General features: G+C 39.8%; 3 protein-coding genes across 3 annotated transcripts; 2 read left to right on the forward strand and 1 right to left on the reverse strand.

Annotated features, from left to right (window-relative positions):
- The first annotated feature begins 835 nt into the window (after positions 1-835).
- Positions 836-6,250, forward strand: ankrd33ab (ankyrin repeat domain 33Ab). The gene is made up of 5 exons (XM_041034347.1): positions 836-951; positions 1,905-2,213; positions 2,324-2,453; positions 2,787-2,927; positions 4,568-6,250. Exons 2-5 carry the CDS (start codon positions 1,953-1,955, stop codon positions 5,413-5,415), a joined length of 1,380 nt encoding a protein of 459 aa, XP_040890281.1. The 5' UTR covers positions 836-951; positions 1,905-1,952; the 3' UTR covers positions 5,416-6,250.
- Positions 6,251-6,881: 631 nt separating this feature from the next.
- LOC121179228 (activin receptor type-1B-like) lies at positions 6,882-17,773 on the forward strand. Its single transcript, XM_041033943.1, has 9 exons — positions 6,882-7,060; positions 10,065-10,310; positions 11,500-11,766; positions 11,879-12,109; positions 12,279-12,446; positions 13,576-13,732; positions 13,868-13,992; positions 14,114-14,244; positions 15,057-17,773. Exons 1-9 carry the CDS (start codon positions 6,994-6,996, stop codon positions 15,180-15,182), a joined length of 1,518 nt encoding a protein of 505 aa, XP_040889877.1. The 5' UTR covers positions 6,882-6,993; the 3' UTR covers positions 15,183-17,773.
- Positions 17,774-18,224: 451 nt separating this feature from the next.
- prkag1 (protein kinase, AMP-activated, gamma 1 non-catalytic subunit) lies at positions 18,225-25,136 on the reverse strand. The gene is made up of 13 exons (XM_041034548.1): positions 25,031-25,136; positions 23,477-23,528; positions 23,284-23,384; positions 23,109-23,190; positions 22,956-23,014; positions 22,720-22,765; positions 22,573-22,627; positions 21,795-21,921; positions 21,449-21,614; positions 21,303-21,340; positions 20,799-20,945; positions 20,269-20,368; positions 18,225-20,090 (listed from the first exon to the last, which is right to left on the reverse strand). The coding sequence occupies exons 1-13, from the start codon at positions 25,037-25,039 to the stop codon at positions 20,080-20,082; spliced, it is 993 nt and encodes a 330-aa protein (XP_040890482.1). The 5' UTR covers positions 25,040-25,136; the 3' UTR covers positions 18,225-20,079.
- Between the last annotated feature and the right edge of the window lie 822 nt (positions 25,137-25,958).

Here is a 25,958-nt window from a genome sequence, read left to right on the forward strand (position 1 = left end):
AGAAATACTATCATTCAGGATTTGGCTGCAGCTGTCGTTCTGTCACATACGTTTTGTTGTAGCTGTCCTGCTTTAACTATTGAGTATGTATTCTGTCCCATGTGTTCAGAGCATGTTGTCAGTCTTAACAATTAATTAGATTCCTCTGGATTAAGCAGCTTACAGTTAACTTTTTAAACATTTACAATTGGATTAATGACTTATTTGTGGACCAGATACAGGATACTGTGCATGGTTTCTGAGTCTTAATAAGATATTTTAACAGCAATGCATATTCATTCATGTTTGACAGAAGACAAGGGGTGGTTGTTGTTGGTATAATTGCTATTCCCCTTTCAAGTTTTCTCTCCCAAGTTTTTGTGTTTATAATCACATGTTTTCCAGATATGATTTGTGCCATTAGGTTGTGGGTCATGTACCTGTCATGACAGTTTATCAGGAAATTATAACATGGTGAGTGTACTTATTTTCCAAAATAAAGGCATGACAAGAAAAAAATAATGGCAGGGAACTTCAAGAAAGCCTCATTAGCTTAGCCAATTAAAATAACAGGTATGAGTGCTTGGTAGTATGGAAATCACTAGTGTTGTGTTGAAAGATGAAAATGGCCAGAGCAGTAAGTAATCCTCTCCATAAAGCTGTTGTAAGTGGGATGAGCTAAGCACAGGAGCTGAACACAAAGTGTCTCTGTGAAGACTCTGCAAAGACTCCTCCTCTCAGTTTTATGTCATCACGACAATATGTGGGATGGAAATGGGTAAAGTACCTCTATTTACAGGCCCCGGAGGAAAGTGTGACCTCTCGGCTGCTCTGAAAACGGAGTAGGAGTGTTGGAGGAAGTCAGAACTCAAGGAAGTCACAACTTGTCCATAAGTTGTCACAGAGCTGTGACATAGACGGACCAACACGTAGATACATCTACATTTACAGCTGATCGATCATCTTTTTATGGTAAGCGGATATTTTTTCTGTTCATATATCAGTGTCAGTTAGTTTGGTCATAGTGATAGTACGTACATTATGTAATGATGGAGAATGATCGATGCTGCAGTTCTGCCTTTGAATTTTCACTTCTTTACTTTTGTTTCATGAAACTGAGCTGGCCTGTGGCATAAAAGATTTCACACATCTGTACTCAAAGATTCTTGAACATTTATCACAGGAAGAAGTACCTTCTGATGAATGTGCCCTGAGAATATTCTGAAAACCATAACCACTGATCCCCTTTATAGATGTGAAATATTCCTAAGTCACAGTTCTGCTGCTTTGATTTCACAGTATTAGAAACACTTGTTTCCAACTGTAAACTTTTGTTGGTGTTGAAGTACCCTCCACATTGTAGATTGAAAAACACACACAAAAAGTACAACAGTAGTCATAAGTTTCAATAGCCATTTTGGCATCAGAAAGCCAAACAGACTCAAAACATGAGTTTGCCAGAGTCACATGTGACTGAGCTTATTCTGAGGTGGGTTGTTCCTCTTTTAGCCCTCCTGTATATTCAGCAGGGCTTTTCAGATGCTGATCCAGTTACTCAACAGTAAAGGCACACTGAGTACATACAGCCACACCCACACCATGACACACAGATAACACACTCATAATCCCTGACTGACAGACTCACCCTTCGTCAGTGTGTCAAAAAGCTAACTTTTCATCTGTCAGCATGGCACATCTGAAGCCTTACATATACAGTATGTCGTGATTCACCAACAACTTTGTGCCTAATGTGAGGAGATGATTTTAACTTGGCATTATGTGTAATTACAGAGGGCTATCCAGGGAGGAAACATTCATCCTTGCTGAGTTTCCATCTCTAGAGTGCACCTGATTGCACCTTTGTTGCTATAGACAACATCCAGTAGTGTCTGCCGAACTGGTTGCTATTTTTGATTTTCTTCTAGATGTAGCCAAAGGACACAGTACCATCTCACCTGTTCTGCTGTTGGAAGATGGCCACTGCAGCAGAAGACCCCCATCTGGGCTCGGGCCCCGACGACGACGACACATCTCTGTCAGGGAGCGAGTCTGATTCCGACAGCATCCTTTCTGATGACTCGGTGCTTCCAGACTACACGCCGGATGTAACCAACGGGTGTGCAGCGTCAACGCTGTATCAAGCATGTGCCCGCAATGACCCTGTCTCTCTCCGGAAAGTTTTGGAGAGAGGGGTCACAAAAGAAGAGGTCATGGAGGTGGACATCAATGGCTGGGTGAGGGTCTCATTCATAGTAATAATTCAGAGCCACTAATCCAAAGCTTTTGCATGCTGTGATATCTCATGACAATGTCACTGATCCTTATCATTGGCTGTTACTAACAGAATGGCTTGATGGTGGCTTGCTGCAAAGGTTTTGTGGACATTGTATATGGGCTTCACGGCTGTCCCTTTATGGACATAAACCACCAGGACAATGAAGGCAACACTGCACTGATGATCGCATCCCAAGCAGGTAAGTCCTGTTAATGTCTTGTGTGTAACCTACACACACTACGTTAACCAAAAAGTTTACTAAATACATACAGTTAAGTAAATAAAGCAACACAAATAACTGAAGAGCCTCAATAATAGAGTAATTAGATAGCAGTAAATATCATCTATCGCATTATACAGACTGAAAACTGTAAAGCTATAGTATGCTCATTTGCTCTAGATGCAACCAATCCCAAATAATATCTTCATTTGAATCAAATGAATTGAGAGATTTGTTAGCAGCAGGAGCCAGTTTTCAAATGTTACCCATTTTGTGACTCACTGCTGAGCTAATCTCTGATTTTCTCTCCAGGTCATATCAACACAGTCATGTATCTCCTAAACTACTATCCTGGTATAGACATGGAAATAAAAGACTGCCGTGGTTTCACAGCCCTCATCAAAGCTGCCATGACGGGCCGCACTGACATCGTGGCTGCCCTCGTTATGGCAGGTATGTAAAAGCAGGGTACAGCTATGAACTTTCTGGGACAAATTAATTCACTGATTTATTACTTAGGTATTGACTAATACATTAAGGCACAATATATCCTCTTATTTATTGTACAAAAGTTGTACAAAAGTGTTTTGGTTTCACATTAATTTTGATGAACTGCTGTCATAATATGAGCTTGTCTTCTAGAAAAATATATTTTAGTTCCTTTCTGGGATCATAAGAATATATTACATGTTCATTGTAATGGTCACCTCATATCACTTTATGTTGCATTATAACTTGGAAAATCATAGCAAATAAGCAACAGACCTGTCAGTTATGCAGATGAACCACAGTTTCGCCACAAACCTTCATGTATAACCAAATGCATACAAATACATTTACATGCACATATCAAATAAGGTTTGTCAGCTCTAAAGCACAGTACATTTGCATTTCTCTGATGACTGTTAGTACAGTTGTCTTGCCAGGACTCCAGGTGTACAGAGGCCCCTTTTTTTACAAACACTATTCTGCCTTATTCACCCACCAGTGAAACAGCCTTTGACTTTTGACAGTGCTGTACTCAAACAAAAGCTGCTGTACTATGATATTATTAGATCTTTTTTTTTTTGAAACCCTGACATTAGCTTATTAACCAAGACTCTTACAGCTCTAAATGAGCAGTTACAGCACAGGTGGTGAGAATAGCTGACCCCACGGTTCACCTGCCCATATTTGAAGCCCGCTAACTCTGTTTGCGAGTGAATGTGCCAGTGACGCCAGACCGGTTTAAGGGATCATTCTGAGGACATTATCACATCTTAACACAGACTCCAGTAATCTCTGACTTACTAGTCTTGCAGGCTGGTTGTAGATTAGTCACTTGCAGAGTTATTTTTAGACTGACGACGTTTCCTAAAATCTCTGCAAGTCATAATTTATTGTTTAACATTTCAGCTAAGGCTGGACAATATCATAAGAAATTACCATTTACCTCAATAACAATAAAGGTATTAATAACTATTTGTACATGTTTGTTTCAGATATAACAGTATTGTTACCTTTGTTATTATTATAGTAAGACATGATCATAGTATGACAGTCCAGTCCATCTGGACTATACTGTGGATTGATTAGATTGTTGATTGAACTTCAAATACATGTCACTGGCTGTTGTATCTCTCCCAGTTTAATTATATCGAATTTAGACAGTATGTTTGAATGGAAACTGACAAATCGGTAAGTTTAAGTTGGTGAGATATATATGATGTTGGTAACATATTAAATTTAGTTTATTGTAAAATCCTGAATGCTTATATTGAAGGGAAGATGGTGGAGGGACACTAGGGTGCGAATTCAGAATTCAGTTTAGATGCTCCAGTTTCAGGGCCCTGGTATTGTGCATGCTGGCTTATCGGTAATGCTGCTTCAAGGGACACTGTTAACTAGAATGAACCCATTGTTAATGTTATCAGTGACACCTGTTTTTTACCTGCTATGACAAGCCAAATGGTCAGCCTAAAGAAAGGTGACAGGGCCCCTGAATCACATCAGAAAAATATACTGAAAAGAAAAAGTTGTTCACCTTATTCATTTTTAAATTAAAACAAACCCTTGCACTCCTCGTTTCTGTGCTCTACTATCTCTCCTTCCAGGGGCTGACATTCATGCAATAGACTCCACAAAGGGAAAATGTGCTCGGGACTGGGCACTGAAAACAGGTCGTTATGAGACCGTGCATCGTCTTCGCCGCCTGAACATGCAGCCAAAAGCTGAGCAGTTCTGTGAGAGTTATGTCCCTGAGTGGCCTGAGCTCAAGGAGAGGGTAGCCAAGGCCACAGCTCAGAAAAGCGCCAGGGAAAAAATTACCCAGCAGATAAAAAACACCTTTGGATTCAGATTTCCTCGTGATCCACAGGACAACGGGGTCTTGGACCACATGGTGCGCATAACCACCAGTGTCCACAGTCCCCTAATTTCAACTGGATGCCGTCCGCTCTGTCCTACCAGCCCTCCAGAGGTGGGGAAGAGGCGGCTGGCTGTACCAGAGCTGGTGAAGAAACACCCAGAGAAGGAGCTAGAAGAGAGGTCAGTATGCCACAGCAACGGCTCGGTATCACACATTATTCCCACGATCCAATCTGCAGAGTCCATCAGTACAACGTGCTGTGCCGACACTGAGAGGCGAGGCAGCATCCTCTCCATGGCCTCCACCAAAGTTGCTACTACATTCATTCCTCGCAGTATGGCGAGAAGGAACAGCGTGTTCCCCTCCGGCTGCATCCCCAAGATCGACATCAGCCGGCCAAAAGAGTCAACGCCAAAGAAAGAGAAGAAGAGGAAGAAGAACAAGGGCTTCCTGGAACCTCCCAAGTGGAAGTACAAGGAGATCAAGGAGGAGAAAAAGAAGGAGAAGAAGAAGGCTGAGAAAGACAAGGCAGAGAAGAAATCAGAAAAGAAAGAGAAAAAAAAGGAAAAAGACAGCAAGAAGGCCAAAAAATAGGAGTTTCAAAAAGGGGGGGCTCTTCTGCTGTACGAATTATCGTTTTTGAGAATATGGTTTTGAAAAACGTGTTCAACTCAGGGCTTGAAACTGAAACCAAAAATCTTGGAAACATTAAGCCAATACTGAACCTACAACCTAAAGGGGAAATAGGTACGAGAGGAGATATTGTTTCCTTCCTATCAGTGACTGACCGAGGGCCTCAAACGAGAACTGCAGAGACTCTTAAGGAGGAGTCTGAAGGTCCTAGTCTGTCTATAAGTTGGGACAAATATTACATATGTTTTGAGTTAGGATAGAAAATAAAGTTTATTTTTACAAGAATACGTTCAAAATTTATAGAATCACAAAAAGACAATGATTACAATACAATGCATGAAACCCATGTTTACTGATTGAGTCTCACAGGTGCTGAAGCATTTACAGTATCTACCTCACTGTTAAAACACAGAAAGGCAGACCCTTACTGTATGTATACCTGCATATCCATTCCTTATATGCAAGATCTAAATATAGAAATAAATAGCGATGTCATAGCTCATGGTATTATTATATAATTTTTTTTTTTTTTGTTGAATTTGCTGTAAGTTATCTTTTGTAAATAGTCAGCCAAAATCAATTGTGAATTCTGTACAGCATGTATCTAGCGTGCATTAACATGGAGGATCTGTTTAATCCTCTAGTTTAATTCTATCAAGTTTAATTGCCATTTTCTGACATTGCCAATAACATATTCACATAATATGTAAAGCATCTAGAAATACAATGACTTGGATGACTAAGAATCTTCACAGACATATCCTGCTTTTATGAACTCTGTGTGTGTGGATTCAGTTTGCTTGAAATTACTAATAAACATAGGACAGTGAAAAATTATCAGCTCACTCATTTGTGCTTAAAGCTGCACCGGACATCATCACAAACTGAAGCGTCCAAAAAGGTCATGCAGTTGAATCAACAACATGCAGGTGTTCATAATAAACTGACAACTTTGTGCATATTCTATAAGATGACAACACCTGTATGTCAACGTTGTATTATTCTGCTGTTCCCCAAAGTGACCAAAAAGATAAATTAAATCAATAATCAATTGATTCATCAAAAATATAAGCTAACTGCAGAAGCAGTCTTTTCTCCATTCCTCTAAATAAATAAATCTGGGGATGAGCTAAAAGCAATAAAAGCCTAATGAGAAGGACATGTTGCCAAAACCTGGTGTTGACAAAAAGCCATCTGTGAGTGACCTCTGTGACTTGATATGTGTGTATTTTGTGGCATCACCTTTCTCCCAAAGCACCCAGCCTGCCATATCCAGGGTTATACCCACATGATGCTGACAGTTAGATAAATGGAAGTAGAAATTACCATAAGATTAGATAGCTAGATAGACAGACAGATAGATATATAGATCTCTCACCTCTTTAATCTCCACTCTCTGTGTTTTGTGTCTGTGCTGCAGCCTGCTGGTGGAGCATGTTAGTAAACTGACAGCCTGGTTAGCTGTCACCATCTCGCCTCGCCACATCTAACGTTAGCTAACTAAACGTGTCAATGCGATGAACCGGGAGTTTATCGACCATGGCTAACCTACGGATTTCGTTAGCCGTCGTGGTCGTTCAGGCTGTCCTGTACAGAAGCTCCGAGGGTGAGTAACTTCTTGTTTGTTTTGTTCGCGAAGAACCCCTGGGCCGCTGACAGCATCAAGGCGAACGGATGTGGAGTTAGCTGCGAGCTAACGTTAGCCAGGATAGCTAGCCTAGCCGAACGACTAATTTAACTGAGCCGTAGATATGAAACCAGGTCAGCCCTCTGTTATATAGGCCTGGCTATTATTTAAATGCCTTTCATGTTAATGTAACAAAACGTTGTACCCCACCGTCTCCCTGTTGCTGTCGAGCTAGTTAGGCTAGTCTGAAACAGCAGTTAAACGTGTGTTCAGGTAGCATGGACTGTCAGCCCACTGAATTATTTTGCTGTAAACAGAGACAGTCTCGCTTTTTTTATGTAGCTATGTGTTCTTCCTACAACCTTTCCCTAATATTTTGTAGCCAGTTAATTACTTCTTGGCACCACACTAATGGTAGCCAGGGACATTTAACATGTAGGTGGTTAGATAATGCCACCATGAGGATTTTACGGCATGTGTCTAGGTTTTAAAGTGCTCATATTACGGATGTAGAGTGTATGTACTCAGGAACACATCAGTAATCTGATGTTTTCAACATCCAGGAACATTTGTGCAGATTATTGTTTTTACAGTGTTGCTGTAAAAATACACAAATGTTCATGATACTGTAAATTAAACCATGTTTTGAATTATGTGATTTAGTTCATCATTTAGTTTATCATTTGGATCTTGGTGATTCTGATGTGTTTTTATTAGTTGTTTTTTTTTTTTTTTTAAGCATTATTCCATTTCTGCGTATAAGTGACTAGAATGTATTCAGCTGCAGGTTAATAATATGCATAGCTTCTCATCTGCTGGGACATAATAAGACTGTAAAATATCTTTATTGATCATCAATATTAACTGGTAATTCAGTTGAAAACAGTTTGTATAAAACAATAATGTAACACTTCTTTTGCTGATTGATATTGAGCAGCCAGGGAGGTGCTGCCAGGAGAGTGCAACCATTTTTGATTGCACTCTGTTTGAAATTTGTGGAGGCTGAGAGGTTGACGATGATCTTTTTATTAAACTTATTGGAGGCATTGTGTATTCTGCATATCAAGCAAAACATTCTCTTTCCTTCAGTGTTGACAAACCCCCACAGACCCACAGATCTGTCTTTTCGGAGTAAGAAGTGTCCCTTTTAGTGAGCCAACCAAGTTTCACATTGATCTTGCCTTTTCCTTCCTTAATTTTGAACTCCTCAGTATTTGAAAGAGCAGAGCACACCCCTGAGCAGGTGTAAGATGAGTGGAGACTCTTACTCTTTACTCTGGCTGGCTCTGCAGATGCAGGACTGCAGAATGTTCCTACATTTTCCTCATATAACACGAGTCTGTTACTTCGGCAGTTTTAGTGTGTGTTTTCAACACATCTTAGAGATGGCTCTGCTGTAAAAATGTAAATAAAGATAATTCATTCATTCGCTAAGGTCATAAACATCTATGTGGTGTATTGGGAAAATCCAGCACTTTCAGTGGACTTTTTTATTACTTTCTGCACAGTTGTGTGGTCTAATGAGGGTGTCTGTGAAATCAGTGCTGTTCTTAGTGTTTTGTCATCAGTTATTTTGTTAATATTTGTCAAACATTGAAACAAACTCTGAGCTCTCCACTTGGCAGGACACAACCTCTCAACTCAGCGCGCACACACACACGCACACACACACACATAAAGAGCATGTGGGGGCGGGACAGACACAGACATATAGGCACGTTGCTCTGTCATCTTGCTCCCATTGTTTTGAAGTGGAGGATAGTGGTTGTTAAATGTACACACAGGGCCATTTCATTAGAATCAAATATTAATATGATAAAGTACTCAAATAGCCAATGTTTGACCAGCAGCCAGTTCTTATGGAAAGCACTGTTTATAGTCATGGAAAATTTAAAATCCTGTTTCATGTTTAGTCAGCATTCATCTTCCTCATTTCCTTATTTCTTCTGTGGTTGTGTTTCTTGTATTTGACCACCAGCATCTGCCAAGTAGGTGTTGGCTTTGTGTGAGTCAGTACCACAAAACATGTTGTAACACATTAACTCTATATTTCCCCTGTCAAATGTAGATGAGGCTTAAGTTCAGTTACGTGTGTGGGCACACACACACACACACACACACACACACACACACAGACAAGGCCATGTTCCACTGAGAATCCACTGGGGGCTTTTTCAGAATTACTGGAATGTCACATCATGTCTGCGTCTTAATAACATTACTCAATTTCACAGAGGAAGTCTCAGTCTCTTGTTAGTCTAATGACTGTCACAGCTGGTCAGTTAATGCCTACTCCTACATGCCCTCACATAAACTCCCCACCCATCCTCCCAATCCCCCTGCCACACTAACACACCCAACCCCTTCTCCAGCACTTCCCCTACTTCTGGACCTCACTAATACCATCCTACGTTTCTGTCTCCCTAGTTCATCTTTGTGAGACATTACTCATCTGCAACTTTTTCTTCAGTACTTGAAATATCTAGGGGGACTTTGCCACAAAATTCTCCTGAACCTTGTCGGGCAGCCACATCACACAGGTGTCCCAAAAACTAAACCGTTCCTTTAGCAGTTATCTTTACTGGCAAACAAAAAGTGAGATGTCACATGCCAAATGTCAAATTTTCCCCAGCTGTGAGGGGGTCCTCCATCCTCAACAACATACTCAAAAATTGACTGTATTTGTTATTATTATGCATGCTGTCTGCTTTGAGAGTACTTTATTTTCAACTAGTATGGATTTGGGTCACGGCACAAATGTACTGGCTGTTCCTGCCCTCCACTGCACATGATGTGTCCTGGAGGATCCAGTTCAGCTGAGAACAAAATACAGTACATTGTGAATACCTTTGACTGACAGTAAAATAAACAGTGTGTACACTCAATATTTGTTTGCTTGCAGATTTACGCTCCTTGTCCTGAATCATGCAGTTTATTATTTTTCAGACTGTTTTGTTTCTTCTGCCCCCCTCTGTCTCTGCAGCTCTTTGGTGCAACTGCACCACCGCCCCATGTGAGAAGTTTGGCTCCCAGTGTGAGACTGACGGAGCCTGCATGGCTTCCACCTCCCTCATCGACGGCAAAGTGCAGCACATCCGTATCTGCATCACACGGGACAAGCTTGTTCCCCCCGGACAGCCGTTCTACTGCCTCGGTGCGGAGGGCTTGCTCAACATCCACTGCTGCTACACTGACTACTGCAACAGCATTGACCTCAAAGTACCGTCAGGTGAGAACTGCAAAGTGTCACACAGATTTTACAGCAGGAGCAAATAAATTACACTAAAAATAAATGTCTTTACCACGAGTATCATACATCTAGTATTTGTCCCTAGCACACAGTGATTGGATTAACTCCAGACCAGGCAAGAACGTTTAATAAATCGTCTTGTGTACACCGTTTAATGTTCCGGTCTGAGGAGAGTCTTTTGCACCTTCTCTTTGACGTTAACCCCTGAGAATGAATGAGTGGCCTTGTTATAACATGCATTCATACATTGTCCGTGATGTTATCTAAAAACATCTCGGTAAAGGATTTCCTACACAGTTTTTACTATGACTCATGGTTCCTGAAAAGATAAGTGTTTCCAATGGTGTTTTGTTCAGTGTCCTAAAATAATTTGCAGAGTGTATGTGGAAAGAAGACCGTCAGTGTGGAACCATTGTGACAGGGTCCATCCCCAGCATGAACAAAAGTCACGAGGAGGTTTTTAACTAAAAAGCAGCATTTTAGATACTAAGTGACAGGTGATATTTTAACTCAGAGTTTCTCTGCTTGGTTCAGAGTGTGGACATCCGTATCTAAACTGTGAACTGTGCAACACTGATAAACAGCCATAAGTATGCAGGAAATAACTCAGGAAGTCAGAGAGTATTAAGTTTTTCTGTCCACAGCATTCATGCTTTGGTGATCTTAGAATGACCTTCACTTGAAAATGTAATGCGAGGACCAGATATAATGTTTTGCAACACAAACAACTTCAAGGATCCATATTCATTTGTCAAATTCAAATGTCTTACTCAAGGTTGGAGTTGAGGAGAAGACCAAAACCTGAAGGAAACATAATAAAGAAAAAGCACTGCTGAATAATATGAGAATGATCAAGAGAGTGAAGCAGACATTTTAACAGTATTAGTTCGCCATTAATGTAATTTCAACACTTCTTGTTGTTTTTCAGAGTAAAAGCCTTTCAGTCTTGAGAATGGAGTATTTCTTTGTGAAATAAGTGGAAATAATCAATGTAGGTTAATGCAAGAGTCAAATGTTGACTCAGTTTTCCTGTTGTCTGTTTAGACAAAAGCTTTACAGTGCCATCCATCAAGGACACAAAGCTGTTCATATCAGCAAAAGGAGTTAGTTCTATGTGTTTACTGGGTATCACATGTCGCATATTCATTTTCTACTTTTCTCTTTTCAGTGACAACCCAGTCAGGACCAGAGGGGGGCTACGGCCCAGGTGGGACATGGGGGCTGGTGGAACTGGTTGCTGTGATTGCAGGGCCACTGTTCCTGCTGTGCTTGCTGCTGTTGGTGGGCGTGTTCCTGTACCAGTACCACCAGAGGGCCTACAACCACAGGCAGAGGCTGGAGGTGGAGGACCCATCCTGTGACCACCTCTACCTGGCCAAAGACAGGACCCTGCAAGACCTCATTTACGACCTGTCCACATCTGGTTCAGGCTCAGGTCAGTTGACAGTGTGATAAGAAATCTGCTGGGCAACACCCATGTTGTCTTCATTAAATTCAGATCAGAAGCCTGGGGCTGACTGGTGTCCATTCTCATCTTTTCTGAGCAGGTCTGCCTCTGTTTGTCCAGCGGACCGTTGCCAGAACTATTGTCCTGCAGGAGATCATTGGTAAGGGGCGTTTTGGAGAGGTGTGGCGAGGACGTTGGAGGGGCGGCGATGTGGCGGTGAAGATCTTCTCATCCAGAGAAGAGCGCTCCTGGTTCCGTGAAGCTGAGATTTATCAGACCATCATGCTCCGCCATGAGAACATCCTGGGCTTTATAGCTGCTGACAACAAAGGTGTGCACCTGTGACACCACAACAACATGTTCAATTTTGTAGTCAGATAATGATGTCAAATAATTTACTGCATGGGGGTACTTGTATTTGTGTTTTATTTGCTGTTTAATTTAGAATCATTCCCAAATAAACTTGTAATTTCTTAGGCATTTCTATATTTCTGTCTCAGATAATGGCACATGGACGCAGCTGTGGTTGGTGTCTGACTACCATGAGCATGGCTCTCTGTTTGACTACCTGAACCGCTACTCTGTCACTACTGAAGGAATGATCAAACTGGCACTATCAACTGCCAGTGGCCTTGCACATCTTCACATGGAGATACTTGGAACACAAGGTTTGTTTAATTGTACATTTCTGTTTAAGCATTACTACAATTTTCCTGGCTTCCCCATAAGCTGAAAGCTGAAACAGCTACCTCACTGTATATCACATTCAACCCCGTAATCACAGTAATGATGCCTCAAGGCCTGAACTGCCCCCCACATGAGTTACTTCCTCACCTCTTTGTGTAGCTACCAAAATAAAATGCTATTAGTTGTTTCACCTAATGGTTAAATCTACAGTTTTAGCAGTAATACAAGTGAAAACACTGAAAAACTGTGTTGTTTACCATCTGAAAATACCTGTTGATTGAGAAATGCTTCCATCAGCAAGAGCTTTTCCATACTTTCAATTCTGGTTGTATAAATTTTCCTTTTGAAAGCCATTTCTTATTTGTCCTCCTTCACCCACAGACTGGCACAAGGCCTCTTGTGCTGACAACTGATCTTTGCCATTTATCGCAAGACTCTGATGTAACTGGGCTGAGTAATCAAACAGAATGTGTCACAACAGCATGTAGAATTTGATTATATGTTACAATAAAAGTCTAATCATGTAGTTAACAAAACAGATTATATATACATATATATATTGTGAGACAGGGTGCGCTGTGGCTAGCTGGTTAGGAGTCTAACTCTGTAACACGGTACATAGATATCTTTGACATAATATCAAAACTATGATTTCTTCACATTCTGTTGATAATCTTAAATATGTTTTGAATGTTTTACAAAATCCAGAATGGTGTACTGCAAGTGTTTTTCCAACTGTAGATGTTATGTATTTGACATGGCCAAAGGCTGCCTTGCATCAGTTACTGTAGAAACAGAAACTGCTATTTAATGAAAAGTTATAATTATTATTCAGTGATTATCTTTGAAAGCAGTTCCCCGCTGAGTGTGATTAACTGCCTGCCATGGAAAATAAAAGTGTAGCTGAGGACATCTCGTTGCACAAACGGAGGAGTGTTTTTATTTTTATCAACCAAACTGATGCCCAGAAAAGGAAAATTGTACATGTTCTAGTTTCTAGTTTTTCTTAAAAAGGGAATACATAATTGACCGTTAATATTGTTATAAAACTAACTGGATACAAAAATAAGAATTCACAAGTGATTATCATGCACATTTTTGTCTTGATAGGAAAGCCAGGCATCGCCCACAGAGACCTGAAGTCCAAGAACATCCTCGTGAAGAAGAACTGCACCTGTGCCATCGCTGACCTGGGTCTGGCTGTGCGTCATGACTCTGCCACTGACACAATCGACATTGCGCCCAATCAAAGGGTGGGCACCAAGAGGTGTGTGTCCACATACAGCACCTGCTGACTTTGAACGTTGACCTTCCTTTCTCACACATATCTTTGACACATTTCTGAGAATATTTTTTCATTCTGTACATCGTTACAACCTGGCATTGTTTTTACGTCTCATAGGTACATGGCTCCAGAGGTTCTGGATGAGACTATCAACATGAGACACTTTGACTCATTCAAATGTGCTGATATCTACGCGTTGGGGCTGGTCTACTGGGAGATTGCACGGCGCTGTAACAGTGGAGGTCAGACTCTTTTTGTTTTCACTCTGGATACTCGACCTGCGTTGTTTGTTTTCTTTTTTATCAATGTTATGAGCTGAGATCACAGCACTGGTCTGACCTCAACGCTGTCCTGTGTTATCAGGTATCCATGAAGAGTACCAGCTGCCCTACTATGACCTGGTACCCTCTGATCCTTCCATAGAGGAGATGAGGAAGGTGGTGTGTGACCAAAAGCTACGACCCAACATCCCAAACTGGTGGCAGAGCTACGAGGTACGGAAATCCAGTTGTTTAAAACAAAAATGTTATTACTCTTGAATATCTGCACTGTTTTTAGAGGGTAATTCTACTTTATTACAGCCCAGATCTTATCTTTGTAGTTTTGGCCATTAATCCTGTTGCTAATCGTAAAATTATACTCACCAATATAGAAGTACATCTAGAAATGCTGCGCCATCACTAAAGAGAATTCCGTGGACACAAACATATATACACAGTTTTTCCTTTGCCATGAGAGTGAAGATTTCATGCGCACTCACTTTTGGTTTTACCATTAAAAAGTGGTTTAGATATAAAAAAAAAGGTTTAGATAATCTAGGAGAACTGATGGCTAGTTTATAAATAGAGACAGTCCCGGTCCCTATGTCGGGATCTGTGTATTTGTAGAGCAGAGCCATTGTTGTGGCAGGTTTATGTTGACTATAAACTGTCTAGGCCCGTACATATCTTGATCACAGTTCTTTATCTATAGCTTTATTTATCCAGGAAATTACATTACCGAGATTAAAAATCTGTTTTACAGGAGTGTCCTGGCCAAGACAGCAACACCATATAAACACATAGAGGTCTCATAGCATAGAACACAGACTTACAGTGAATGAGATGAAATATGAAAATGATCAAGCATCACAAATTACATAAAATCAAAAGGATGAAATAACACTTACTGCAGTGAGAATTAACCAAGATATAATAAACAGGAGGTGTCCTTTAAAGCTATTTTTAAATACTGTGCCTACTGTACCTGTGCTAAATTTGTAGCAACATCTTATTTCCTACTCCACTTTCTCCTCCTGCTGTTCCAGGCCTTGCGGGTCATGGGTAAAATCATGAGGGAGTGTTGGTATGCTAATGGAGCTGCCCGCTTGACAGCCCTGCGAATCAAAAAGACCCTGTCCCAGCTCAGCATTCAAGAGGACATAAAAGTCTGAGCGAAGTCAGGAGAGCACTGAGAAAGAGCACTGAGCAAGGACCCGGCTCCAGACTATAGGACAGTGAGAGGAAGCGTCCGGGCCCTTCTACAAAGAACGCACAAAGTAAGAAATTATGACGGAGAGTGGCACTTTGTAAAATAGTAGTCCATAGACACTCCTGCCAGTTTTGAAGCCACTTGATTTCTGACAAACCCTACCTCGCTTACCCAGCCAAACTACCAAGAACACCTTTCCTGTCTTGTCCTCAGCTACTGCTGCCCTACCTGAACCTTTCTGTTCCACTCTACACTCCATACTAACAAGGATCCTTGGATTTCCTGTGTAATTGTATGCAATCAGTTGCAGAATATGTAATTAACCAGTTAACATTTTAAAACTCAGTTGCTGATATTTCAGAGTCTCTTTGACCACTTTTGCTTAATAGTTAACAGCATTTGCTCTTATTGTCTTTGTAACAGGGCAGACTGGGAGGGTCAGGGGTGTTTTTAACTTATTTTTACTTATTATGTTATTTAAATGACTAAATCTAATATATGGGTGTTTTTGTGAGGCTACTGTGTAGGTTTCTCTATGCCACCCCTTATTATAGCACATGGGCACATGACAAACAGCTTAGAAATCCTTCAGAGAGAAGAATCCATCTGGTTCTCCTACAGCAGTGTGGTCTAGTTAAACACAGATTACCATGTTAACATGTACAGAGCAGCTGAGACTGTTTGTGTAAGTGCAGCCCTTTGACTTTCAGCGAGGTGTTCTGAGACTTCAAAGTGACTGGAGCATTGGGGCACCTTTCCAAACATGATTTAGGCCACTTTCCTGGAGCTTTTCCCATAAGCTGTTGTAAACCTCAGGTTTTGTTTTTGCTTACCAATCAACAAGCTTTTTTTTTTCTCTGTTTAAAACCAGCTTAAGTAAAATACACACTAAGGAATTATTAATTTATAAACATTGATTTCACTAGGATAGAGGGTTGGACTTTTTGATCAATAGCTGCCAGTGGCTTGATACTGTATGCGTCTTGATTTGAACACTACTAATGCAAAACACTACATGCAGCATGTTGCACAGTGGTACATGTAGTATGTTTATATAATAGTGTTCTACTCTGAATGCAGCTGCGGTCTCTAATCAGCCCATAGAGAATAACCTGCCATAAGAGTGTACATTGGCTCCAGTCCCTCAGATACGCTGGTACACACAATATTCAGATAAACCTGTGCAGCAGCCAGTACTATTTAGCACGAGGCATAAATGTCTTATTTTTACCTACTTTTAAATACACTAACCCCAGGAATCTGAATAATAGTTTGTTTTAATGTTCATTTTTTTTTTGTCATGTTGTCAAAGCAGGTCCAGTGTTCTTTTGCCCTCAGGGCTCATTCACTTGGCCAAGTAGAACTACTGCACATAAACTAGCTTTTTAAGGTGATACTTGTACATATATGAGAGTTACATTTGAATGATACTTAGGTCATGTTTTAGATGGTTGAATCTTATACCAGCTTTTTGGTTGGCGGGAAGAAAATCAAAGACTTCTGTGTTGTTGTTTGTAAACAGAATTATGTACCAGTCTACTATCTGACCTCTGGAGTAACATTACTGTATGCGTCAGACACACTGCTTATGTTGTTATGTTTTCTTTTAGCTCTGTATTGCTGCAGAGCAATGTTTGATTTTTAACGTTTCTCCCCTTGCGGCTCCTTCTGCTCACCGTGCATTACCTCCTCCATGTGCAAATTCTGTGTGATTTGCTTCCTTCATGCTAACATTGACTGTCAACGTTTTTTTTGTTTTCAGGAAATAGGTGCACTTTTTTTTTTTATTTAGTTGTGTACAAATTCAGCTGGTACTGTTTGTGTTCATAGTCTTTCCCATGTTATTTATATGTGTAGGCTGCGAGTCCCTATGAAAGCCTGAAAGGCCACATGTGCACTACTACTGACCTCACAGCATTAAAACCAAATTATTCTCAGAATCATCTCTGCTCATGGCCTCCAGTGTTTATCTAAGATCACGCCACTGAAAATGAGAATGTTTACACAAACCATGCCAATCAGTTGCAGTACACTCCGTCGGACCGGAGAGAATCTGACTTTTCTTTGGATCTCTGGGAGAAGAAATGTTGAAACTAAATACTACTGAAATGAATCAATGCTGTCTCTCAAATGTGTTTTTCCAGTACTTTTTAATTTAGAATTACTTGCTCACCTGCACTGTGTTGTTTAAGTCTTATGGGATATTTCTAAGAGGAGACAGACTGCACTTGATAATGTTGTTTTTGGCTGGAAAGACGCTCTGCTGTTTAATAGGTGGTTGAATGTCCTCCATATTTATAGACTAAAGAGGTATGTTTGTCAAATTGTATCTGCCTTACAATGTTAAAAAATGCATAGTGTATTTAAGGTTTTTAATGCCTTGCTCCAGTAGTGGGGTGTGAGTCAAAGAAATGAGGTATTATGCTACAGGTTGTGATAACTCCCAGGTCTCTGTCCACTTATGGCAGAGACAACTGCATCCATGTACAAACCCCTTCAGGACTTCAATCATGTATCTTCTAATATAGAGTAATAAATACAATTGTTTTCCTATGTTGTGTCTGTTTCTTTTATTTTCTTTCATCTTTGCCATTCTACTTCTGCCATTCTTCTTTAGTTTGCTCTCACTGCTCCCATAGCGTTGTTTTTAGCCAGGCAGCTGTTTAAGGAGAAAAATGCTCTGAAAACTAATTTTGTGCTACCTGTCCAGGACCAAGCAACAGAAAGACAGTGATTGTTTAGTGAGCATTTAGCAGCTGAAGAGACTGGTATTGCCCTCAGGAGCCAACTGAGCCAAAAACAGTGCTAAAAGGAAAGAGAATATTGGACTTAAATTAATCAGGTAGCAAAACATAAACCTCTAAATGAATACTAATGTTCCACCAGCTCCTGCTGGATGTGTAAAGGTCAGCTCTGAAGGTGATAACATGTAAGTGCTGGATCTATAACCTGCTTCCACTACACTTGCTTGCTTCCACTAATTATGAATACCATCTAAAACAAACTCAAAGAATCTTTATTGCACATCCTTTAAATTTATAATCTCAATGCAGATTAGTACAAAAATGGTACATTTATATAGAGTTGTACACATTCTGTTTCATGTATACCAAAACAGGAAGTGTGTGAATGATGTATCTTCTTTAGAAATTTGGAAAGGAAATGCTGGTATTAAGTGATTTTGATAAAGATCCTAAGACACAATGAACAGAAAACAATCAAATAAACCTATAACATCTGATATTTTGCCATGGACATAAACACTAACATATAAATCAGAAAATGAATAACACAGAAACTGTTAATTCGACCATTAGTTTTCAAGTGATGGACCACATTTCCAAAAACTGATGAGATTTTGAAGCACAGAAGCAATAAGCAAATTACACTAATTTAACACTACTAATAATAATAAGTGTTTCCAACAAAACAAGCAAAAACAAAGTTGTCTCTAAAGTAAAATGTACAATCCATTACACATTTAGTTATGCATGACAACGCAGACAAAATGGCAAAACAAAAAACCCATAAATATTCAATTTGTGCACTCAAACAGAATACAGCACAACTAACGGTCGTCTCAAACAGCAGATCCATCAGTGCTGTTCTAGACTTCACCAATGAGGTTGTCTTGGGAGCCCAAAGTGCTGTTACAGGTTTGCTACTTTGCTCTCTGGCTACACAACAGATTAAAACCCAAGCCCTTGGATTCTTCTCACGCTGGTAACTGTGGTGAATTACGTCAACTGTTAATTGTTGACAAGTTGACATAAATCCATTTTTAATTTCAGATCAAATTTATCCAGAGCCTGAAGCTTAACAGTCCTGATGCTGAAATCTAGAAAAATACGCACTTATTCAAGATAAGCAAGACCATCTCCAATATCATCCTAGTGTTTGAATGATAAATTACACTACATCATTTTCCAATCTTCTCGAAAACATAGTAGTACGTGGCTTGTTTCTGTATGTATGTATGTACTGCATGTACAGTATGTACATACTGTACATACTGTACTGCATGTACAGTATGTATGACACATACAGATAAACACTTGAGTAACCATATATCCATCAAAATGTTTTTGCAAACTGGAAGAATGTAATAGTTTAAGTTAAAAAAAAAAAAAAAGATTAACAAGCTCAATCCTCCGTTTGCATTTAAATAATAAAGCTAACGTAATAAGGAATAACAAGATCATTTGGATAATATCATAGTACTTGTATGTACAAAGAACAGGGCTCAGGCAAATGTCTAATGTGCCAGAACAACAGCACACACCAAACTTACACAGTGTCTAAAATTATCCTTAAACAGGCTCAATGTGCATCTAAATTTCGGCCTCATTGTGGAAATTAAATGCTGCCAACAAAAGGCAATACAGGTGAATCGGTTGTCCTTTAGCCGATAATTGACTACTTATTTCATCTGGTAATTATATTATCAGGAATACCTTTGTAATCAAAGTCATAATTAATGTTGTGCTGATCTCGACACAGATCAGCACAACAGCCACAAAGGTGGGAATGATGCTGGTCATCCTGAGAGGCTTCAGCTCCTCTTCAGAAGTTTCTTGTGCTTTTGCATCTTTCTTGTCACTCTCTGGCGACTTGGAATTTGTCTCGATTTACTGGAGCTTCTATACGTCCCGTACAACTAAAAATATATATTGCAGTGTTACTAAAAGTGATCGTCATATTTTTTGCAGAGAGGAGGACATCTTCTTGTGTGAACAGAGGAAACCTGGTTACAGGAGACGGACGATGATACTAAAACCTACTGTCATAATTCCCCTCTCCCTCTCCCTTTGCTCTGGCCCCCTTCTTATAACTGTGTAGCCTGTCCTTCTATTATTTCCTCAAGCAGTGCCTGTGGACAGAAAAGACACATAGCCTTAAGTTTACCATAGACACGTTCAGGAAAATATGGAGTGATTACACTCCATTTAGTACTACTTAAATACTTCCTGTATTTTTAATATGCTCCTCATTGTATTAAAAAAAAAAGTTCAAGCTCCAAAGATCCTAACTACAACAACCGTACTTACCCTCTTCTCCATCTGTAAGCACCAGTGCCTGGAGGATATCTGACAGAGAGACAATTCCCTTCACCACATCCTGCTCGTCCACCACCACCAGCCTGTGCACCTGAGGAACACAGAAGACGACCATCAGCTTTACTTTTATATCTGCTAAACAGAATTTATACCATGGCCAAAGGTGTGTGTAAAGAAACTGATACATGACAATGCAAATGTGCACAAACAGCAGCACTGACATAGCAAGAGACAATGGAGCGACAGACACCAGAATAATGGCTGGCTGAAATCTTGGTGACTTAGTAACAGAAGTGAGCTGAGCAGAGTTCAGTCTTATGCAATAGTGACTTTGTGCAGTGATAATACACTGAAGAGCTTAGTTAAGTTAAAGTGGGAATTGAAGAAAAGTTGCATTGTGGCCACAGCTGTGTTTCAGGTAGTTTTCCAGAGGAATTTAAGTTAGAGGCCACAAGTGACAAGGAGTAAACCAGCTACCAGAGACAGCAACTTGGTGATAAACAATTACATCCAACCCTCACCTCTGCCTCCACCAGTCTGTTGATGATGGCCTCCAGGGTCTCGTTCCTGTGGCAGGTCAGCACTCCTTCAAAGTACTGAGAGCGGTGCTGCAAGGCTTTGGTTACAGTCACATCCAAGTTGTTGTACGTCTTCTCTGCTGCCAGGTTCTGAATAAAAACACAGACCCTTAGATTAAAAATGTGCATTCATCTTAAACTGCACAGAAAATATAGTATAGTATAGTTACCATATTGGGTAATATGGAGGAATCCCCTAACACATTATATGTAATTTTTTACCGCAATATTGATATATATCATGATGCAATACTGTTTGTGGAAATTCAAAGGAAAGTAGATGAATTAAGCAGACAAACAGAAATATATAGATAAAATACTCATCATTTGAATATCCAAACTCTACTCAATATAAGAAAGAAAACTGGAAAAAAAATTTCCTATCAGCTTACAAGCAATAAGGTTGAAATATATAAGGTGAGGAGACAGTGACAAATGAGAACTTACTATCACATCAAATTTTGAGTATATATCCACCACTCGACCTGCAAGAGAGAAACAGCACCCCAGTACATTTTTTAAAAAATCAAGAGGTCTCTGGTCATTATTGCAAAAACAAGAAGGTTTCAAGTCATTTCAAGCAGCGTACACACCTTTGTCGTCCACAACGGGGAGCGCTGACACTCGCTGCTCAACAAAAATACCCAGCGCTGTGTACAGAGGTGTGTCTGAGCGGACCACCGCTATGTTCTTGTATGTTCCGATGTTCAGATCCTCTAAGGTTTGACTCAAGAAAGAGGGTTTTGGCATCTCTGATATCTGAAAACAGTAACAAGAGAATATAAACACCTGATTAAATATGTCCTTGTAAAATAGTTTAGAAATCTACTGTTTCCTTTACTGTAGCTACTAGTCTTGAAAAACACTGAAAAAAACAACAGCAGATGATTTACAGTATTTAATGCAGCAGCAGTGAGGACAGAAGCCCGAGGGACTTACAAAGAGCTTCAGGAACTTGAGAATCCTCTTGTGTGTGAGAATATAGAGTGTGTTCCCCGTCAGGGGGTCGATAACAGGCAATCTGTGGATCTTGTTCTTCAGTAGAGATGATACTGCATCATACAAACTGTAATGCAGAGAAGTTAAGAAAGGACAAAGTCAATCAAGTTATGCGAGATGTTGCATGTTGTGAGATAAAATAGCTAAATAAAAAAATAAAGTACAATTATCTTGAATCTTGGCAGGAAATGTGATAACTTTAAGTGTAGGTTAAGAGTAGCATTTATACAATAAATGTTATCAGTACAAGCAAAACATGAAATCTCCAAGCAACTTTATTTAGACAACAAAAGCTTTGGAACTGAAAGATCAAAATGTTCATCATTTCCTTATGACATTATGAAGTGTAGAAACACTGCTTGTAGACAAAGCTAATTTTCAGGTGGTGTCTGATGGCTGCTTGTTTTTACAGAGACTCTGGTTAAAAGAACAAGGTGTGGAGTAACATTTCAGACACCTGATAGGTTACAACATATAAATATACAGTATTTGTACCTTCTCAACAACATCTGCTGGAAATAGTAACAGATGCTTTAGCCTGTGGCAGTAACTAATAACTAAAGGTTAAAGCATCAGATTCCCAATGGTTCTATATCCCAGCATGCAACAACCATGTATTCAAGTGACACTTGACACCACCAACAACAACAAAATGCTGATGCCTGGAAATACTATTGCTAACCAAGCTTTAAAAAAAATAAGAAAAAAAAATACTCACCTTGCATTGGGAGATATGCTAACCAAAGGCTTGAAAGAGTCTTGAAGGTACACCTCTGTTATAAACACAACAGACAATAAAGTTTATCTTCAAGAATAACAGTGTAAATGACATGAAATGTGTTACATATTCATTAAACAATCTCACCTCTCCATGTCTCAATTTTGTGTTCTTCCAACTCATATATCTGAACCTGAGAAATTACAAAAAGAGAACGGTTTGTCTTTGGTAAGACCTCCTGATACAAAGGGAAAAGGGAGCATGAGCATGTTCAGTAACATATTAGTGAAAACCCTAAATATAACCACACAACCTTGCAGTTCAAGCTCAGGCTGTAATATGTTACACCTAATCTCACAATTTAAGGAATGTAACCCTCTTACCAGTGGAGATTTGTAATAGCGATGAAGAATGTTAATGAAGTCTGTGATGGTAAGCATACCTGTAGGAGCAGAATTAGGAGCATTTAATCATCCCGTTATTTAATTCATTCTTAATCAGAGAGTGAAACTGAGCCAAATGAAAATTACTCTTACCAACAAAGCACTGCTTCTTACTGTCCCACAGAGGCGCTGCTCTTACCCCATTAGAGACAAGTGCAAAGAATGCCTTCTTCACCTGTCAACATTAATTGCAACAAAGGTTTCAGTCCATATTAGCTACTGAGAGACAGATTCCCATTTTTGGTTTGATTTAAAGCTTTTGTTTTACCTGAAGTGATGTATCAAACACAACCAATTTGGAGCTGGTAGGTACAAGGTCATAACACCGGTGGGACTTCATAAACCTGGTGTACACATTGTGCTCTGGGTCTGAAGGAATACAAGAGAGACTATTTGTTTGTCTGTTTTTAAATGTCACAGTTTCTCATTTTGGTCTCATGAGACTTATACAAGTCCCTTACCCTCTGTGACTGGGTCCTTTTTGCCCTCAAAATCATCATTAGTTACTGGAATCTGAAAGAAAAAAAGTCATTAAAATTCAGCATGTATAGGCAACCCTCCAAAGTAGTGAATGTAGGAAAGGTAAGCTAAGGTAAGCTCTGTTGTTATACACACAGCAACATGGCTAAAATATCCCCAGCCATCAGGGTTATGGGCAGAAGCACTGATTGGCCTGCCAAGTGGGGCTATAGTATAAGGTTCGATTAATCACATCCCTTGACATTATTATGCTTATGTAGCTATAATGCTGCAAACAATCATATTTTGCTTAATACTAGTATGGTTGGGTTTAGGTAAAGTTAAGTAGTTAGCAATGTTAGAAAGTAAGCAAGTACATTTCCAAAAGTAGTGTACTTTACTTGAGTATTCCCAGTTTATGCTGCTTTATACTTCTATCCCACTACATTTCAAAAGCAATTACTATTTTACTCCTCTGCATTTCTTTGATAACTTTAGTGGTTACTTTTCATGTTCAGATTACTACAAAATGTGTCATCGAAACAAATAGATATCACTGCATAAAGTAGTTAAGCTGCAAAATTAAAGTGATGCTTATATCACTGTTTCATTGCTTAAAGTATAAAGAAGTATAATACAATGATATAATGTATATTACTCTAAAATTTGTGTTTTCACTATTTGTACTTTAAATGCATTTTGATGCTAACACTTATGTACTTTCACTTAAGTACAATTTGAAATGACTGATAAGACTTTTACTGGTTACCGAGTATTTCCACACTTCCTCTTTCACCACTGATGGTTAGCGTGGGAATGTATCACGGTCTCTAATAGCAACATGTTCACTGCATTATCACCCAGAACAAGATCACAAAATATGCATTGATCGATTGATTGAGACTTCAGTTGTGGGATATAGCTAACTGTACTGTAGTGTACACACGTAGCTTACACTATAGTCAGGGAGATAAACCTCAAAGGGCGCCGGCCAAGCACAGCTGCTCACTTGAGTAAACCTTGTAACAATTAGCTACAGCTAGTTATATCCGCTGTTACAGAAGAGTCGGTTAACACTACTACCAGCATTTAACTGAGCCTGGTTGTCAAACTGACCCGGGGTCGCCGCTGTTGAAGTTAAATGCAATCTGATTAACGCTGCATTGTACAAAACCATCATATTAACGTTAGCCAAGTGTTAGCGTTAGCTGCCGTCACAGTCTATTGACATTAACGAGTCAGTCGAGGTGACATTTCACTTCGGTGCTGCCTTTTGCCTCGGTTATCCTGATGAGACATTATGTGGCAAACTGTCTTGGTTTAGAAATTATTTACACTGGTGCTGGTACTGAAACCATGTTTATAAATGTGTCCCTTCCTGACGGTGGACTTACTAACATACGACCTAGTCTCGGCAATACTCTGCCTACAATTAGTTAGCTTGTTAGCTGCTACCGTTACCATGCTTCGGCAAGTGTCGTTATTTGACCCAGGTGGAGAGCGCCTGCTAGAAAGCTTATCTAGCTATACATGCATGAGTTAGCAAGATAACTTACACACTCCATGTCCCATGCGCAGTTTCGCTTTACTGTAGCCGGGCTCGTTTACAGCTGGCGGAGTATGGCACAGTCTTCCGCTACAACTCACTGTACAGTCGTTACCGTACTACACGTAGTGTTACCGCACTACAATCTCAGGTCTCATAGAAAAAAAAAACTGAGTTGAATTTTATAATAACTTCCACACCATGGCGCTGTGTCTGCATACATGCGTTTTATACAGTAATTTAGCGCATGAAGCCACCGCAACCCACTGAAATGTGACCCGCTCTTGTAGTACATCAGCCATAATAGACCGCCACTGGAGGAGGTGCAGTAATATACTGTATAGGCGACCTTGGCTTTTGCCACCTACAGTTGTGGTCGGAAGTTTACACACACTATGGTGGACACGACCGTCTTGGCAATATTGGGCTTTCAGTGATTTCACTGGGCAGAATGAGTACTCAACATACATCTTCATCTAGAAAAAAAATGGTGTACATGTTTTAATTTAGTTTAGGTTTTCTGAAATCATCACAGGGTCAAAAAATTAGACTTATAGGATCAAAATGATACATACACCCACTTAGATTTGTATTTCAGTGGGGCTGAAAGATGTAAGTTTCAATATGTCTTTTAACTTGCCATGGCCTGTTAACTTCCTGTTAGTGCTCATGATTAATCATAGCTGGTAGCTTCTCCGTGCCCACATTAAAAAGGTTTTGTTTGACAGCACTTATTGGATTGACCAATACACATTACAATGGGAAAGTCCAAGGAGCTCCATGCAGTTCTGAGAAAGAGGATCATAGATTTACACAAGTCAGGAGTGTCTCTTGGAGTCATTTCCAAACAACTGCAAATTGCGAGATAATCATTTCAAACAATTGTATAGCACAGGTTAATGGGAGGTGTAGCCCACATACAAACGGTTATGCATGGT

Source organism: Toxotes jaculatrix, chromosome 3 (genome assembly GCF_017976425.1).
Source record: "Toxotes jaculatrix isolate fToxJac2 chromosome 3, fToxJac2.pri, whole genome shotgun sequence".
Lineage (NCBI taxonomy): Eukaryota > Metazoa > Chordata > Actinopteri > Toxotidae > Toxotes > Toxotes jaculatrix.

Excerpts from the sequence above, each read along its gene's own strand:
- ankrd33ab (XM_041034347.1), top strand. The coding sequence starts at position 1,953 with ATGGCCACTGCAGCAGAAGACCCCCATCTGGGCTCGGGCCCCGACGAC. Across the intron at positions 2,454-2,786 it reads GATGATCGCATCCCAAGCAG|GTCATATCAACACAGTCATG; the intron begins GTAAGTCCTGTT and ends TTTTCTCTCCAG. Across the intron at positions 2,928-4,567 it reads GGCTGCCCTCGTTATGGCAG|GGGCTGACATTCATGCAATA; the intron begins GTATGTAAAAGC and ends CTCTCCTTCCAG.
- LOC121179228 (XM_041033943.1), top strand. The coding sequence starts at position 6,994 with ATGGCTAACCTACGGATTTCGTTAGCCGTCGTGGTCGTTCAGGCTGTC. Across the intron at positions 11,767-11,878 it reads CACATCTGGTTCAGGCTCAG|GTCTGCCTCTGTTTGTCCAG; the intron begins GTCAGTTGACAG and ends TTTTCTGAGCAG. Across the intron at positions 13,733-13,867 it reads CAAAGGGTGGGCACCAAGAG|GTACATGGCTCCAGAGGTTC; the intron begins GTGTGTGTCCAC and ends TACGTCTCATAG.
- prkag1 (XM_041034548.1), bottom strand. Across the intron at positions 21,615-21,794 it reads TCAAGTTCCTGAAGCTCTTT|ATATCAGAGATGCCAAAACC; the intron begins GTAAGTCCCTCG and ends TACTGTTTTCAG. Across the intron at positions 21,341-21,448 it reads CCCCGTTGTGGACGACAAAG|GTCGAGTGGTGGATATATAC; the intron begins GTGTGTACGCTG and ends TCTCTCTTGCAG.